Consider the following 13,938-nt stretch of genomic DNA (forward strand, 5'->3'; position numbering starts at 1 on the left):
AACCCTAACCCTAACCCTAACCCTAACCCTAACCCTAACCCTAACCCTAACCCTAACCCTAACCCTAACCCTAACCCTAACCCTAACCCTAACCCACCGCACACACGGCGTCCAGCGAGACTCACCCTCAATACCATGACGTCCCTCTCATAAAAGTGCCCGAACCTAGCGTTTGCGCTGACGTCTGTTCCGCGCGAGCGCACAAGCAAGGTCCAAGGACGGCTGCGTTCAGTGACATTGGCGTTCAAGAACTTCCTCGGCATCATGTGAGTAATCACGGATGCACACCTCTTGCTCGATGCGCGCACGCGTGTGCCCGACGGCTACTTTGTGGTGTGCATGCCCGCGGCTATTTTTGCGCGCGCGCGCGCGCGCGCGCAGTACCTGTAAGTGATCCGAGGCTCATCACCCAAGCAGTGGAAGCATGGACTTGCGCATTCGTTTCGCACAGCGGAAGGCTACCAAGAGTGGTATATGAAGGAAGGTCTGAATGACAAAAAGCTGAGATCGCATCTGTGGGCAGGCACAGCGCACATGATTCTGCGCCTACATCGTACCCCTCCCTCTTCAACACGCAAAAAAAAATGTCTGCTTCTCTTCCCAACGACCTCTCATCAACTTTCAGCTGGAGTGGACTACACTTTCAGGCGCCAAAATCTTTCAGAGACCGGCTTTCCTGGAGACCTCGCTCGAAGCCAAAGACTCTGCTGGACAACATCCATGGCAGCATCATCTGCGGTCAGATGCTAGCCATCATGGGTCCGAGTGGCGCCGGGAAAAGCACCTTGCTTGACGCTCTCGCTGGTCGTGTGACCCTGTCAGAGGGCAAAGTTGGGTGGTCACAGCCTACGCCCTCAAGCACCAAGCAGGAAGCGCCGCCGTTGCTCGACATTGGCATTCTGAGCAGCTATGTCGAGCAGCACGATACGTTGCTCGGCGTGCTCACCGTCCGTGAGACGCTGTACTACTCGGCGAAGCTGAGCATGGATATGGACACGTCGGAATCCGAAGTGGATAGGCGTGTAGAGACCGTGCTGAGCGGCTTGGGTTTGGCCAGCGTGGCCGATAATCAGATTGGAACTCCGATCAAGCGTGGTATCAGCGGCGGTCAAAAGCGCCGCGTGACCATAGGATGCTCGCTCGTCGCCATGCCCCGCATCCTCTTTCTAGATGAGCCCACGTCGGGTCTGGACATCCAAAGCGCGCACCAAGTCATGACGAGCATCGCCGGTTTTGCTCGACGCTACAACATTGCTGTCTGCGCGACGATCCACAGCCCAAATCGCGACATTTTTCGCCTCTTTGGCAGCGTCATGCTCTTGGCAAGAGGACGTACCATGTACTATGGTCCTACAAAGCACGTAGAGTCGTACTTTGCCGAGATAGGCGAAGCATGCCCGACTCAAACGAACCCGGCCGACCATATGCTACGAATCGTCAGCGACGAGTCGTACGCTGTCACGACGTCCGCGGATGATTTGGAGAAGCAGCTCCGCCGCTCTGGTGCTCGAGGTGACGTTGCGCAGCTGAGCGCGCTCTGGCAGGCGCGCGTTCAGAAGCAAGACGGACAAACATTCGTCGAGCATGTCAATGCGGCTCGTGCGTCGCCTTCGCCTGCTGAGCGGACAGATGACATTTTGCTCTCGCCGACTCGACCTGACCACTCACTCCTCCACCTTGCTCGACTTCTCGCATTTGCGACGTGGATCCTGACGAAACGCAATCTACTCAACTACCGTCGCAATCTGCTTGCATACGGGGTGCGTTTCGCCATGTACCTCGGCATGGGCGTACTGCTAGCCACTGTCTGGGTCGATTTGGCAAAGACCGATACACGCATCAATGATCGCCTTTCGGTGCACTTCTTCTCCGTTGCCTTTCTCGGCTTCATGAGTGTCGCCGGTATCCCATCCTTCCTCGAAGAGCGTGGCGTAATGTGCCGCGAGCGCGCCAATGGCCTGTATGGGCCCGCACCATTTACCCTCGCCAATACTTTGGTCACGATGCCCTTCTTGTTCGCCTGCGCCTTGGTATTTGCAGTCATCATGTACTGGTCCATCGGCTTGCACGATGGCGCCGTACCTTTCTTGCGCTGGCTCTCGTTCCTGTACCTTGGCGTCTTGGCCGCAGAGATGCAATCTTTGCTGGTGGCAGCTCTCCTCCCCATTTTTGTCGCCGCTTTGGCCATAGCTGCCTTTTTGAATGGATTTTGGATGACCACCCAAGGCTACTTTATTCGCACGGACAATCTACCCCGCTTTTGGTACTACTGGGCCCACTTTATCAACTACGAGACGTACGCGCTGGCGCTGCTGGCGCGCACCGACCTTGCAGGTCTCACGTTCACCTGCGCGACACCAGGTCAATGCTTGTTCCCCTCGAGTTCGCAGCATCCCGACGCAGTTGCAGGAGAGACGGTCGTATCAGTGCTGCAGTTCAATACACTTTCAATCGGCGAACAAGCGGCAATTCTTCTCTGCATCATCGTCGTCTACCGCATCTTGTTTTACATCGCGTTGCGTTTTACGAGGGCATGAGGAGGCTAACATTGCGGTGCTCGTGCAAAGAGCGTCATCTGCCTAGCAAGCTATCAACTGCGACACTGCAAATAAAAGCAGAGTCAGGTATGTGGAAGTCACGCAATCGACCCGCATTCCATGTAGCTCCATTCTTGCCTCTTGTCTACTTACAGATTCGAATCTCCATGAGCAGATTTAGGGATGACATGGCCGCATCGCGACCACAAAAGTGGTCCCGATGACAAGGCCATGTGCAAGAGCATTGTATGTGTAATGATAATTGTCAAAAAGAAAGCTGGCTTCATCGCCACAACGAATCGTGAATGAGCATGTCCAAAAGGTATAGCGGTCAGACGAAAAAGTTGACTCCGTGGATCAGTCCGCAAGTACCGTTGCCCGTCACTCGCTATATGGTCTCGCTTCGCCATGTCGAGCTGCTGTACATTCACAATTGTCCTGCGACGACGGATTTTGGGCAACAAGGTCCCAACGCGATACCGAGATCGAGCGAATCGATGCGCGCGAAAGTGCGACGCAAAGCACCGCTCTCATCGCGATTTTGACGCCATCCGGAAAGCGTGTCCCGAGGACTTTTGGACGCCACTCGAGGAGCGACGATTAGCGTCGTCGAGCTGTCTCTTTACCTTGGCACAGACCGAAAGTGTCGAGTCAGCAGCGGCGGATTCGCAGAATAAAATGGCGCGACCTTCGCGGTGACCTCTTGCAGCTTCCTTCAAGGCTATCCCTCGCCACCGCAACGTCTACAAGAAGCGCGCTCTCGAGCTCAATTCGACGCTCATCATCCGTCACCCCTCACAGCTCGCATCACGCTCCACGCAGCAAGCTTTCCAACTCGAAGCGCTACGCAAGGTGAGTCCGTCTGCCTGCCCTCGTCGCGCTCACCGTCCCGTCGCTTAGACTGTAATACTCGCGACAGATGTACGCCTTGAAGCTCTTTGCTCTCGCTACCATTCTTTGCATCTCGCAGATTGTCACCGGAGCATCTGCGGATGTCACCCCGAATCCCACTGCTGCTCTAAAGGCTCCCAGCTACTTGCTTGACCGTGGGGCTATTGGAGTGCTCGATTGTCCCTCGTGCTGCATTGAGGGGGGCTGTGAAGGAGGCACCGAATGTCACTGCGGCGAGCGCTTAGTGGGAAGGGATGTCACCCCTAACCCCACCGCTACTCTAAAGGGAGCCGGCTACTTGCTTCGCCGTGCGGCTGTCGGAACGCCCGACTGTCCTTATTGCTGCATTGAAGAGGGCTGCGGAGCAGGCATCGCATGTCACTGCGACGAGTAGGTTCGCGGGCACAAGCTGACGTGAGTTTGCTCTGCGCATGCGATGGCTGTTCGCAAGCGTGTCTGACTGTATTCTCCTTCTTCATCTCCGCCCGGGCCATCTTCACCTCGCAAAGGTTTGGCAGCTGCTGCACGCATCTTCCTCGAGCCGCTCTCGTAAGAATGCCCGCTACGTCTGTTGCAGACTTGTTGCGACTCGCTGGCCACTTTTGCGTGTAAAATGGGCACCCCTGGCCCGTCGCACTCGCCACTGATTGAGCTCGCAATCTGGACGCTTGAATGAAAGGCACCTCGATACGCTCCTCCAGGAGAACCTTTGCGGTCAAGGGAGCCGCGGCGGTATAAGCGCGCGCGTGATTGCGATGACTGCATGCGAAGCGGGGGTAGAGTCGCGGGTGCGGGCTTGGAGCGACGAGGTCCTGACATAGCACGGCGCACTGCAAATTGACTCTTTGGGCGAATAAGTGTAGTCTCAGGCCTCGAGTCGCTCTCCGCGTCGGCGGGAGAACAAAGGTCCGAGCTGATTGGCAAAGCCAATAGATTGAAAAGCTCACGCGCGACGGAAAACCTCTTTGAAGCTGATGAGAGTGCAAGACGGGATTTGCGCGTGAGCGAGCGCCTGCTTGCGTGCCACATGAGAACGTCGGATTGCATAGATACAAGAGATGGCCCTTTTGCGCTCCCCACATCCCCGCCCCCCTCTCACACACACACACACACACACACACATCCTCCCTCTCAACACGAGATTCAAACAGTTCAAAGACTTTTACTCCCCTCCCGCAAGCTACATCGCAGTCGTCGTGAGTGATGCATTCAAGGCCGGCAGCATATCGAACGAACTCTCCCTTGCACTCACCGCGCGCGCGCGCGCTATCTCTCTCCCCTCCCCTCGCCGCAGATGCCCGCCTTGAAGCTCATCAGTCTCGCCATGCTCGTCATGGCTCTCTGCGCCGGTGCCATCGTTGCCGTCGTCGTAGGCACGCCAAACCCGGTGTCGCCGACGGAGCGGCGCATCTTGGGAAGAGATGCAGATGCAGGTGCAGGTGCAGGTGCAGGTGCGGCATCATCATCGGTAAGCACGCTCGCCGCCGCCTTTACACGACGCAAGGCAAAGGCACCCTTGATCGGTCCTCCAGGAAGCAAAGACTGCCCTTACTGCTGCGTGGTGGAGAAGGGCGGGGGCAGCGCCACTTGCCCAGGACCGTGCTCCTGCGAGTAGAGGCGAGCGAGCGCTATAGTTCCACTGCGTGAGTCCCCGGGCGTCATGTTCCGTCGTCGTCGTGATGAGAAAGCAATAGGGGCCTGATAAGCCAGCTGCGCTCTACATCGTGCAGCTATGAAAGGTGCAATAGCAATGTGTATGCACACGGCGCGCCAAAGCTCAGCTCGACGACGAGACATCCATCGAAAAAGTGCCCTCGGATCGCTGCTTGCGGGACGTCCCTCGCCTCAACGATGCGCTCGCTTCCCTCACCGATCTCGCAATCGCAATCGCAATCGGCCGTGCGTACCAGGTCAGCACGGCGCCATCATGACTTGCAAGAATCCCGAATACGATTGCATCCAAAAAGAAAAAAGAAAAAAAAAAAAAAAAAAATTTCGGCGCGCGCCAGGCCGCTCCACGCTCGTTCGCCACGGCTACGCGCGCCCCCCTCTGCTCATCTGCTCCAGCATCTTGACCGCCTCCTTCGCCCGGGGTCTGACCACCACGCCCGCTTTCGTTCTTCTCGCATCGTACACACCCTTCAAACGCGACACGCCCAGCGCGCGCCCTTGTTGCGCAGCAGCACGCCCGCCGCCGCCCGAGGGCTCGTCGTCGAAATGCACCTTGCCCACCACTCTACCACCCTCGACCGCATCAAAGAATCGATCGCCCGGCCGCACTTGAAATGGTTGCGCGACGTATCTGCCCAAACCCGATACTTGTCGAAGGTGTCCATGCGCTGCTTCATACTTCCACTCGGTGCCTGGTGGGACGTAGTGCCGGCGAGGCGAGATGGGCCAAAGGTCCTCGTCGACGACGTGCTGCTGCTGGTGTCCATTCGCGATCGACTTGCTCTTACCGCTGCTGCTGCTGCCGCCGCCGCCGCCGCTGCTGCTGCTGCTGCTCCATCGCATCGAGTCGTAGAGCCCCTTGTGCTCCACTGCCAGTGGATCAGCGTACTCGTGCGCTTGGTGTGGAATGGCTGGCCAGCCTGAATGGGTCTGTGTGGAGCGAAGGCAGTCGAACTTGAGTCGAGCGAGGCGGGGCGTGCGTGCGTGCGTGCGTGCGTGCGTGCGTGTGGGGCGGGCACTCAGCAAGCGTGGAGAAGATGGCGTCTTGTATGATCAGGGCGATACTCACGCATGATGGATGGAGCGGAAGCGGGAGCGGGAGCGCGCTGATGCCACCGAGGACAAGAAGCGCGAGTGCGCCAGATCGAGCCAAGATCATGGCGCAAAAATGGTGGGGGGGAGCGTGCAAGCGTGGCCGTAGCAGATGGATCGTCCGCGCTCTTGTAGGAGCTGCGCGAGCGTTGTTGTTGTTGCGCGTGCGGTACGCCACCCCACCTGCTGCGCCCTTGTCGAGCGGAGGATGGTTGCCTACAGCGAGCGCCACGCGCGCGTTACCGGCTTTCTTGTCGCCACGCGCGGGCATCTGGGCTTCCTTCTCGCCTTCATTGTCGCCACGCGCAGGCAATCTCTCCTTGTGGCCACGCATGCCTCAATGCTCGGGGACCATCATGCCGATCATGGTCGCATCGATCATGGCGTCGATATTGACCCAAGAGTGTGTGAGCACTGTGGCGGGCGGACGTATGCTAGGTCAGCAGCCCGCGTGCACGTCCGCGTGACCACACCACACCACACACCACACCACTCACTGAATAGCCGCGTGCCATCCCTGCCAGCTACGCGCATCAATTCCTTTTCGCCGCCGGGATGAAAGCGGAGATAAGGCGAGAGGTTGTAGACTTTACCGTTGAAGCATGTCCAGCAATCTTGTCTGCTCTTGTGCTTTGCCAACTCCGAAGGTGTGATGCGCAAGTAAGAAGTCAGACCTGCCTGTGCGCGTGCGCGAGAAGCGTGCGCGAGTAGCGAGCGCATGGTAAGCCGTCGCTCGCTCGCACGCACGCACGCGCCCACGCACTCCCCCCCCCCCCCCCCCCCCCCCCCCCCCCCCCCCCCCCCCCCCCCCCCCCCCCCCCCCCAACCCCCTCTCTCTCTCTCTCCACCCCCCACCCACACTCACCCTCAACTCCGGTTTGCCGCTGCTCTTCTCTCGAGCCCAATCCAGCGCGCTGCATCCCGGCGCCAGCGCGACTTTGCGACGTATGCCTCCCCCAGTCTCGCTGCCGCTGCCGCTGCCGCTGCTTGCTCCTCCAACTGCCAGCGAGCTGTTGCCCGCGCCCGCGCCACCGCCACCGCCACCGCCCAATCTAGCACCGCTTGCGCCACCCACGCCTGGAGGAGCAGTCAGGGCGGATGTGCGAGGTGGAGCTGCGAGCATGGAGGAGGAGGAGGAGGAGGAGGAGACAGCGAGCGCGGGAGCAGATGGAACGCCTAAAAGGGACCTGAGGCTGGATTTGCTCGCTGTGGCTGTGGCTGTGGGTGCGGGTGCGGCTTTGCGCTGCGATGCGTCACCCTTGCTCGTCGTGACGCCGACGCCACCCCTGTGCGAGCGTGCACCCGCGCCCGCACCCGCACCCGCACCCGCACCCGCACCCGCTCTCTGCGCGCTGTCGAGTGCTGGAAAGGCAGGTGGCGCGTCGTCGTCGTCGTCGTCGTCGTCGTCGTCGTGCGCGTCGTTGTGAGGCACGACGAGAGTGGGAGCGGCACGCTTGATGCTCGGCGGAGCGGACGGCCTCTTGAATGCGGCTGCGGCTGCGGCTGCGGCTGCGGGTGATGTGGTGGCGGCAGTGGTGAATGACAGCTTGCAGTGAGGGTCGGGGTCGAGCTGAGCAATGTCGAGCGTGGAGAGCGCATCTTGAAAGGTTGCATCCTGCTCAGAGTCAGACGCAGAAGAGTCAGACTCCGAGTGCGCTTGTGCGTGCGCGTGTGCATGTGTGCGTGCCATGATTGTCATTGGCGGTGATGGAGTTTGCAGGGGTAAAGAGTACAGGCGCGTGTGCGTGTGCGTGTGCGTGTGCGTGTGCGAGTGTGCGAGAGAGGGATCGAGATCGGGATCGAGAATCGAGAATCGAGAATCGAGAATCGAGAATCGGGATGCCGCGCGACGCTCGCTCGCGCGCGCGCGGGGATGATGTATGTGCCTGCGAACCCAATTGAGCCTTGGAATACGCCCGTGAGAAAAGGAGTAGCAGCAGCAGCAGCAGCGTCACGTGACGCGCGACGCCGCAACAACGCCTCCGCAGGCGAGGCTCACTCAAAAGGCGAGGTGTTTTTGTAATACTTGTTTTGCTGTTCGAGAGCGCTTTCTGCATGAGAGCAGTGGGAGGGACTGGCTAGCTGGGTTGGATCGAGTGCAGGCCGTCACCTCCCGCTTCGATGTGGGTTGTGGGTTGTGGGTTGTGTGTGCGCGGGTGTGTGTGCGCGGGTGTGTGTGTGTGTGTATGTGTGTGCGCGGTTGCTCACTCGTACGCTGTTCGTCATGCATTCATTCAGCAAGTGATGGCGCATCCAAAGTCGAGGTGTGCGTGTGCGTGTGCGTGTGCGTGTGCGTGTGTGTGCGCGCGCACTGAACGTGATGGTGGTGGTGGCGGCGTGCAAGAGGAGGAATGACGTGCGTCGTACGTTGGTGAAGCGTGCGCGCGCGGATGTTTTTCTCTTTTCGCGCTTCCTGCTGTTTGCTTGCTTGCTGTTTGGCGGGCAGGGCTGCTGCTGCTGCTGCTGCATTTCGATCACGTGACTTCAGGTTACGCCCGCCCGCCCGACGCGTTTTCCGTTTGGCGCGCATCAACACGCAACACGGCGCGAGCACGCAGCATGCAGCATCGCTCTGATCGGCCTCGATCGTGACTCGAGCGATGAGAGCGCGACTCGAGAGCTCGAGGTTGTGAACTGTCTGCGCGCGCCAACACACACCTCCTTCACCACCACATCCACGCACGCACCCCACACACGCGTCACCATGCCGCCCACAAAGACGCGCAGATCAGACTCCAGACCTTCGAGCGTGGCGTCGCCGCGCAAGTCCCGACCACCAGCAGCAGCAGCGGCGGTGCTTGGAGACGGAGAGAAGCAGATGATCGCAAAGCAAAAGGTGAATGTCAACATCGACATCAAGCATGGCCTTGCTGCTGCTGCAACCGTTGACGACGACGACGACGATGATGAAGCGGCGTTCGGGAGTGTGCTCGAGCATGCCCACACGTGAGTCTGGCCCCCCACGCACACCAAGCATACACGCACACACGCGCACACGCATACACGCACTACGCGGCTCACCACTGCACACCTCCTCCCCCTCACCCCCCTCTCGACAGCGTTGCGCAAATGCTTGACGCTGGTCGAGCAGCTCCGGCCGGTACTCCACCGCTCACCCTCGCGCTGCTCTCGAATGCTCTGCGCAGACGATTGACGCAGGGTGCAGAGGCTTCGAGAGGTGATGAGGCGGTACAGATCGACTGGACGAGGTACGCGTACTGGCCAGAAGGCTTGATTCAGGAGGAGCTCGCTCTCAATGTGAGTTGGGGCCGGGAGGGGAAGGCGGGGGATGCAGCTTGGCGTTTCGCACGGGCGCGGGCGCGGGCGCGAGCGCGAGCGCGTCTTCGCTTCGCTTCACTCACCCGCACTCGACCGCACACGCGCGCGCGCGCGCGCAGGACTACTTTAAGCGACTCAAATTCATCCACTTGGAAGTCGAGACCAAACGTTTGTTCCTCGCTCAGACCATGCCTGGTTTCGCTGCCAACGAAGAGGAGGAGGAAGAGGTCATCTACTCTGCTGCAGATGTGGCAGCCTTGGGTGAGTGGGAGGAGAGGGAAGGAGCGTTGCGGGAGGAGAAAAAAGAGCGTCGCCTCGACGGCCCCCGGCGCTTACACCCTCTCGCTCTCCGGCCGCCCTGCAGAGCAAACGGCGAGCGAGCTCAAGTCGCAGATGCGCAGCGCAAAGGCGCAGATCAAATCTCTCCGCAGCGCCATCGATGCGTGCGCAGGCGCCCTGCTGCCACCGAGCACGGCACGCTCGATGACGACGACGCCGACGCCGTTGCCGACGCCTTCCAAGCGTCGCAAAGCATCCGAGTCCTCATCGTCGTCGTCGCGCGGCGCAGTGGGCGATTTGTTGGAGCAGTCCATCGAAGCATCGCATCTGATCGAGGATATTGCGGATTTGGAGCTGCGCATCGCTAGGACCAAAGCGGCTGGAGGTGGTAGCAGGCCAAACTTTGAGAATCGCAAAGAGCTGGAGAGCATCCCGAAAGTGGCTACGCTGACGCCAGACGAAGCTGCAGAGTGGTGCGATAGGCAGGTGAGTCCCGTGAGCGTGAGCGTGCGCGTGCGAGCAGGGCGAGCAGTGCGGAGCGCGGTGAGGGGAGGGGTTGCGTTGGGCAAATAAGGGCGAGCGCATTCTTTCGAGGCGCATTTCTTCGACCGCATTCATTCAGCGCACCCATTCCATTCCATTCATGCCCACTCGCACGCACGCGTCTTGAAACACAGATCGACGAGATGCAGTACCTGGCCAGCGCATCCACAACTCTGCAACAGACCATCGATGCGCGCAAATCCGAGCTGGTAGCCGCTCACAGATCTCTGGACAGGTTGAATGTGGAGCGAGGAGTGGCGGAGCAGTACGCCGAAGAAGCGGACAGGGCGGGCGTGGTTCAAGAAGCGGCGCTTGCTGAGAGGGGTGGTAACGCCGGCGCCGCGACCGCGACCACAGGCAAGGGAAGAGATTTGGAAATCGAGAGGATATGTCTCGAGTGAGTTTCATCCCGCGCGCCGCGCCGCGCCGCGCCGCGGACCCGTGTCCTCGCATTGCGCGTGCGTATTTTTTTTTTTCCCCTTTCACTCAAGCTCAAGGCACGCCGTCGCGTCCACGCAACAAACACCCCCACCCCACCCCATCAGGCACGCAGATACGCTCGAAATTCTTCGCACCATCCTGGGCGTGCAAGCCATCTCTGCTCCAGACTGCAAGACGCTGCGCGTCGTGTACAGCGTGGCGGCGCGAGACGGAGACGACAAGCATAGCGTCGGCGGCGGGTGCGGGAGCGGGAGCGCGACGGCGGTGTTCAGGTTCGACAAGCCAGCTGGCAAGCTGCTTCAATTCAGCGTGAGTGTCGGGGGGAGAGCGCGCGCAACGCGGAAAGAATGCGAAAGCACCACCACACATGCTTGCGAAGCACCCACACATGCTTGCGAAGCACCACCACATGCTCACTCGCCCGCGCACCGCCACCACAATCCCCACTCGCCCTCGTCCGCGCAGGTGACGGACGAGGATGACAAGGACTTGCTGCAAAACATTGCACCGCCACATTCGTACGCAAGAGCAGCGCTGGACGCCGCGCACGCATCCAACGACCTGCCAGGTCTGGTCCAAGAGCTCATCATGGCCCTCGACGCCTAGCCTAGGCTAGGCTAGGCGCGCGCGCGCAGTCCACAAAATCCTGCAACACATGGTCATTACGCTCACGACGCACCGCCCCGACTCAAACATCCTCCTCATCCTCCTCCTCGTCGCCTTCAGCGATAGCCTCGTGAGCTTCTTGAGCCTCCTCTTCCTGCTCGTCGTGCCAAGCAGCAGGTACGGCGTAGAATCGCAGCACGTTCTTGTTGGGATCCTTTAGCAGCACAAACTTGCTCGTCACGCCTTGCCCATCCCTCGAGCTGGCGTGCTTGCGAGCCAGATCCGCAATCGTTCGAACGATGCCCCACCCGTTGGCCAGGTTGAGATTGATCTGCGCTGCAAATTCCTTGGGCTTGTACCATTGCGTTCCCAAGATGACGTGTCGCGAAGTGTCGCGAGGTGTGGCTCGAGAAATGTATCTGCGTTGGGGAAGGGGGGGGGATGCAGGGCGCGAATCAGAACTGTTTGCCCCCTCATCCACACGCGCTCGCTACTCACCCCATCTTCATATTGTCTGCGCCCGCAAGGATGCTCTGAATGGCAAAGCGCGCAAGCTTGGCGCTATTGTTCTTCATCTCTGTAGCTACGACTGCGCCTCTCTGCGAATCCAGCTTGGTCCTCCAATCCGGCGCACCTCCAGCACCGGGAGCCTTGCTGTCAAACTCGTTGAGCGTCTTGATGGTGATGAATTGCGGCGCGGCGCTCTTGGTCGCGCCAGGAATGAACGCGTCCACCTCTGTGCGCAGGTAGATCTCCACTTGCTCCTCTGAGCTTGCGCTGACGTCGAATTTGCGGTAGCGGTAGCCGCACGAACCCAGTCGCTCCGTCTCTGCGCTGGAATCGTAAAAGGGATTCGCTCCGCCAGCCAGCGTCTTGCTCTTCTTTTCGTTGACCACTTGGCTGGCAAAATTTTGGTTGATGTAGGTCGCTTCCAAGCTGAGATTGCCGGGCGTATTGATGGACGCGGCAGCCGTATTGTTGCTGCTCTTGTTGGCCGCATCCTTGCCCTCCAGCGCCGCCGCATCCGCAAGCTCCAAGGGAGGCTCGGCGGCGTTCTCATTGACGCTGACAAAGTCAAAAGCGCCTCCTTCGCGCTTGTCGAGGAACACGTTGCCTTGAGCGTCTCGAGTAATGACGAGGTCCCAAGGGTAGACGCTGCGAGTGGCGCTCATGAGCAGCGCGAGGATGCTGTCCGTCGCAAAAATTCGCACGGGCGCTGATCCTGCATCCGCCGCCTGCGAGGGCTTAGCTGCCAGATCTGCGAGGATGGGGTCGTCGCGCGTGCTGGGATTGTAGCGCACCCGGTCGATTGGCTGCAAAGCCTTTTCGAATCGAACAGAAGAGATGCGATCGTAGCTTCGGTCGTACTCGTACAGCGTGCCGTGGGCGGACCTGTGCGGGAAGAAAAGGAATTCGAGTGAGAAGGCGCGAAGAGGGAGCTGAGAGTGAGAAGGAAACACGAGCGCAGGCAATCCCCGCGCACACTCGCGCAGGCAATCCCCCGCCCGCACCCGCGCACACACACACACACACTCACAAATCCTCTGGATCCTCGACATCGAGCTTGAGCTTGGCCAATCGGGAAAAGTCGATTTCCTCCAGCTGCTCCCAGTCGTCGCCCACATCGACAGACGGCTCGCGCGTACGTTGAGGCTTGTCCCAATCCCTCCAGCCGCCGCGACGCGCTGCTCCACCAGGTCCACCTCGACCAGCAGGACCGCCTCTGCCAGCACTGGCACCGCCTCTTCCACCGCGAGCGCCAGCAGCCACATTCCTCGCGCCGCCTCGCGCTCCGCCTCTAGCACCACCGCGACCGCGGGAGAAGGAGGTCAAACCACCGCGAGATTTCGTAGTCGTCTTTGCATTGTCCACCACGCTAAATGTGGCCTCATCTTCGCCGTGAAAGTAGGCGAATGCGGAACCAGCATTTGCGCCGTACACTTGAGCTGTGCCTCCATCCCTTCCGCCTCGACCCGATCTTCCACCGCGCAAAGGTCTATCGCCCGCAAGGGAACTTCCATCTGCGCTCGAATTCCAATCGGCGATGCGGCCAATCTTGTCCGACTGGCGGGTGTGTTTTGTTTGGTGATCATCAGCATGTGCGCACGCGAGCGCAATCACGTGCATGATCGCTGGCGAACCCTCTTTCCCCCCAACTCTCACCTTTGCAAAGGGCACGAATGGAATGTCTCTGAATTCGGGAGGCAAGACGGATGCGGAGCTGGAAGCGGAGGGAGAGAGAGTGTGGCCGTGGCCGTGGCCGTTGGAGCGAGAGTCGCTTGCAGAGGTGGATGTGGCAGAGGTGGCATCCTCGACTGCGGGACCCCAATAGCTGGGAGTGTCCTGCACCACTGGAAGCGAGAATGACGCCATGGTGTGGGAGTGTGTGTGCGGGGGGGTGCGCGTTGCGCGTATACGGTGTATGGGGGGTTGATGGTGGTGTGTTGAGCCATGAGCTGCTGCTGAGAATTTTGACCTGCAGCGCGCGCCCATCACTTGTGTAGAAGAAAGCGCGTCCATCGAGTGCCACGTGGCGTGGCGTGGCGTGCAGGGTGTGCTGCACATCGCTACGCGTTAGCCCTGTCTGTCAAGATGGCAC

The 13,938-nt window shown here is 60.0% G+C and overlaps 6 protein-coding genes across 6 annotated transcripts; 3 read left to right on the plus strand and 3 right to left on the minus strand.

Annotated features, from left to right (window-relative positions):
• Window positions 1-524: 524 nt before the first annotated feature.
• On the plus strand, window positions 525-2,704 carry IE81DRAFT_326020 (P-loop containing nucleoside triphosphate hydrolase protein). The gene has a single exon (XM_025514704.1). It carries the CDS (start codon window positions 585-587, stop codon window positions 2,535-2,537), a length of 1,953 nt encoding a protein of 650 aa, XP_025367087.1. The 5' UTR covers window positions 525-584; the 3' UTR covers window positions 2,538-2,704.
• Window positions 2,705-4,550: 1,846 nt separating this feature from the next.
• Window positions 4,551-5,161, plus strand: IE81DRAFT_248377 (hypothetical protein). Its single transcript, XM_025511294.1, has 2 exons — window positions 4,551-4,624; window positions 4,723-5,161. Exon 2 carries the CDS (start codon window positions 4,723-4,725, stop codon window positions 5,041-5,043), a length of 321 nt encoding a protein of 106 aa, XP_025367088.1. The 5' UTR covers window positions 4,551-4,624; the 3' UTR covers window positions 5,044-5,161.
• Window positions 5,162-5,421: 260 nt separating this feature from the next.
• On the minus strand, window positions 5,422-6,812 carry IE81DRAFT_248358 (hypothetical protein). The gene is made up of 3 exons (XM_025511293.1): window positions 6,689-6,812; window positions 6,169-6,605; window positions 5,422-6,053 (listed from the first exon to the last, which is right to left on the minus strand). Exons 2-3 carry the CDS (start codon window positions 6,523-6,525, stop codon window positions 5,463-5,465), a joined length of 948 nt encoding a protein of 315 aa, XP_025367089.1. The 5' UTR covers window positions 6,526-6,605; window positions 6,689-6,812; the 3' UTR covers window positions 5,422-5,462.
• On the minus strand, window positions 6,529-7,314 carry IE81DRAFT_294092 (cytochrome b5; the record flags this gene model as incomplete). The annotated part of the gene is made up of 3 exons (XM_025512034.1): window positions 6,529-6,605; window positions 6,689-6,869; window positions 7,057-7,314. 3 exons carry the CDS (start codon window positions 7,312-7,314, stop codon window positions 6,529-6,531), a joined length of 516 nt encoding a protein of 171 aa, XP_025367090.1.
• A 1,505-nt stretch (window positions 7,315-8,819) lies between these two features.
• IE81DRAFT_326022 (hypothetical protein) lies at window positions 8,820-11,759 on the plus strand. Its single transcript, XM_025514705.1, has 7 exons — window positions 8,820-9,137; window positions 9,251-9,449; window positions 9,590-9,731; window positions 9,835-10,235; window positions 10,427-10,689; window positions 10,838-11,042; window positions 11,199-11,759. Exons 1-7 carry the CDS (start codon window positions 8,896-8,898, stop codon window positions 11,337-11,339), a joined length of 1,593 nt encoding a protein of 530 aa, XP_025367091.1. The 5' UTR covers window positions 8,820-8,895; the 3' UTR covers window positions 11,340-11,759.
• On the minus strand, window positions 11,284-13,783 carry IE81DRAFT_326023 (eukaryotic translation initiation factor 3, subunit 7). The gene is made up of 4 exons (XM_025514706.1): window positions 13,503-13,783; window positions 12,877-13,403; window positions 11,838-12,731; window positions 11,284-11,758 (listed from the first exon to the last, which is right to left on the minus strand). Exons 1-4 carry the CDS (start codon window positions 13,710-13,712, stop codon window positions 11,422-11,424), a joined length of 1,968 nt encoding a protein of 655 aa, XP_025367092.1. The 5' UTR covers window positions 13,713-13,783; the 3' UTR covers window positions 11,284-11,421.
• Window positions 13,784-13,938: the final 155 nt, after the last annotated feature.

Source organism: Ceraceosorus guamensis (genome assembly GCF_003144195.1).
Source record: "Ceraceosorus guamensis strain MCA 4658 unplaced genomic scaffold IE81scaffold_87, whole genome shotgun sequence".
NCBI classification, from domain to species: Eukaryota; Fungi; Basidiomycota; class Exobasidiomycetes; order Ceraceosorales; family Ceraceosoraceae; genus Ceraceosorus; species Ceraceosorus guamensis.

What these genes read in the sequence shown, in the direction of transcription:
- IE81DRAFT_248358 (XM_025511293.1), bottom strand. Translation starts at nt 6,525, where the DNA reads ATGCGTGGCCACAAGGAGAGATTGCCTGCGCGTGGCGACAATGAAGGC. An exon ending in TTCCGCTCCATCCATCATGC is followed by an intron (nt 6,054 to 6,168) that starts GTGAGTATCGCC and finishes GCTCGACTCAAG; the next exon opens with TTCGACTGCCTTCGCTCCAC.
- IE81DRAFT_248377 (XM_025511294.1), top strand. Translation starts at nt 4,723, where the DNA reads ATGCCCGCCTTGAAGCTCATCAGTCTCGCCATGCTCGTCATGGCTCTC.
- IE81DRAFT_326020 (XM_025514704.1), top strand. Translation starts at nt 585, where the DNA reads ATGTCTGCTTCTCTTCCCAACGACCTCTCATCAACTTTCAGCTGGAGT.
- IE81DRAFT_326022 (XM_025514705.1), top strand. Translation starts at nt 8,896, where the DNA reads ATGCCGCCCACAAAGACGCGCAGATCAGACTCCAGACCTTCGAGCGTG. An exon ending in AGGAGGAGCTCGCTCTCAAT is followed by an intron (nt 9,450 to 9,589) that starts GTGAGTTGGGGC and finishes GCGCGCGCGCAG; the next exon opens with GACTACTTTAAGCGACTCAA. An exon ending in ATCGAGAGGATATGTCTCGA is followed by an intron (nt 10,690 to 10,837) that starts GTGAGTTTCATC and finishes CCACCCCATCAG; the next exon opens with GCACGCAGATACGCTCGAAA.
- IE81DRAFT_326023 (XM_025514706.1), bottom strand. Translation starts at nt 13,712, where the DNA reads ATGGCGTCATTCTCGCTTCCAGTGGTGCAGGACACTCCCAGCTATTGG. An exon ending in GTCGAGGATCCAGAGGATTT is followed by an intron (nt 12,732 to 12,876) that starts GTGAGTGTGTGT and finishes CTTCCCGCACAG; the next exon opens with GTCCGCCCACGGCACGCTGT. An exon ending in GCAGACAATATGAAGATGGG is followed by an intron (nt 11,759 to 11,837) that starts GTGAGTAGCGAG and finishes TCCCCAACGCAG; the next exon opens with ATACATTTCTCGAGCCACAC.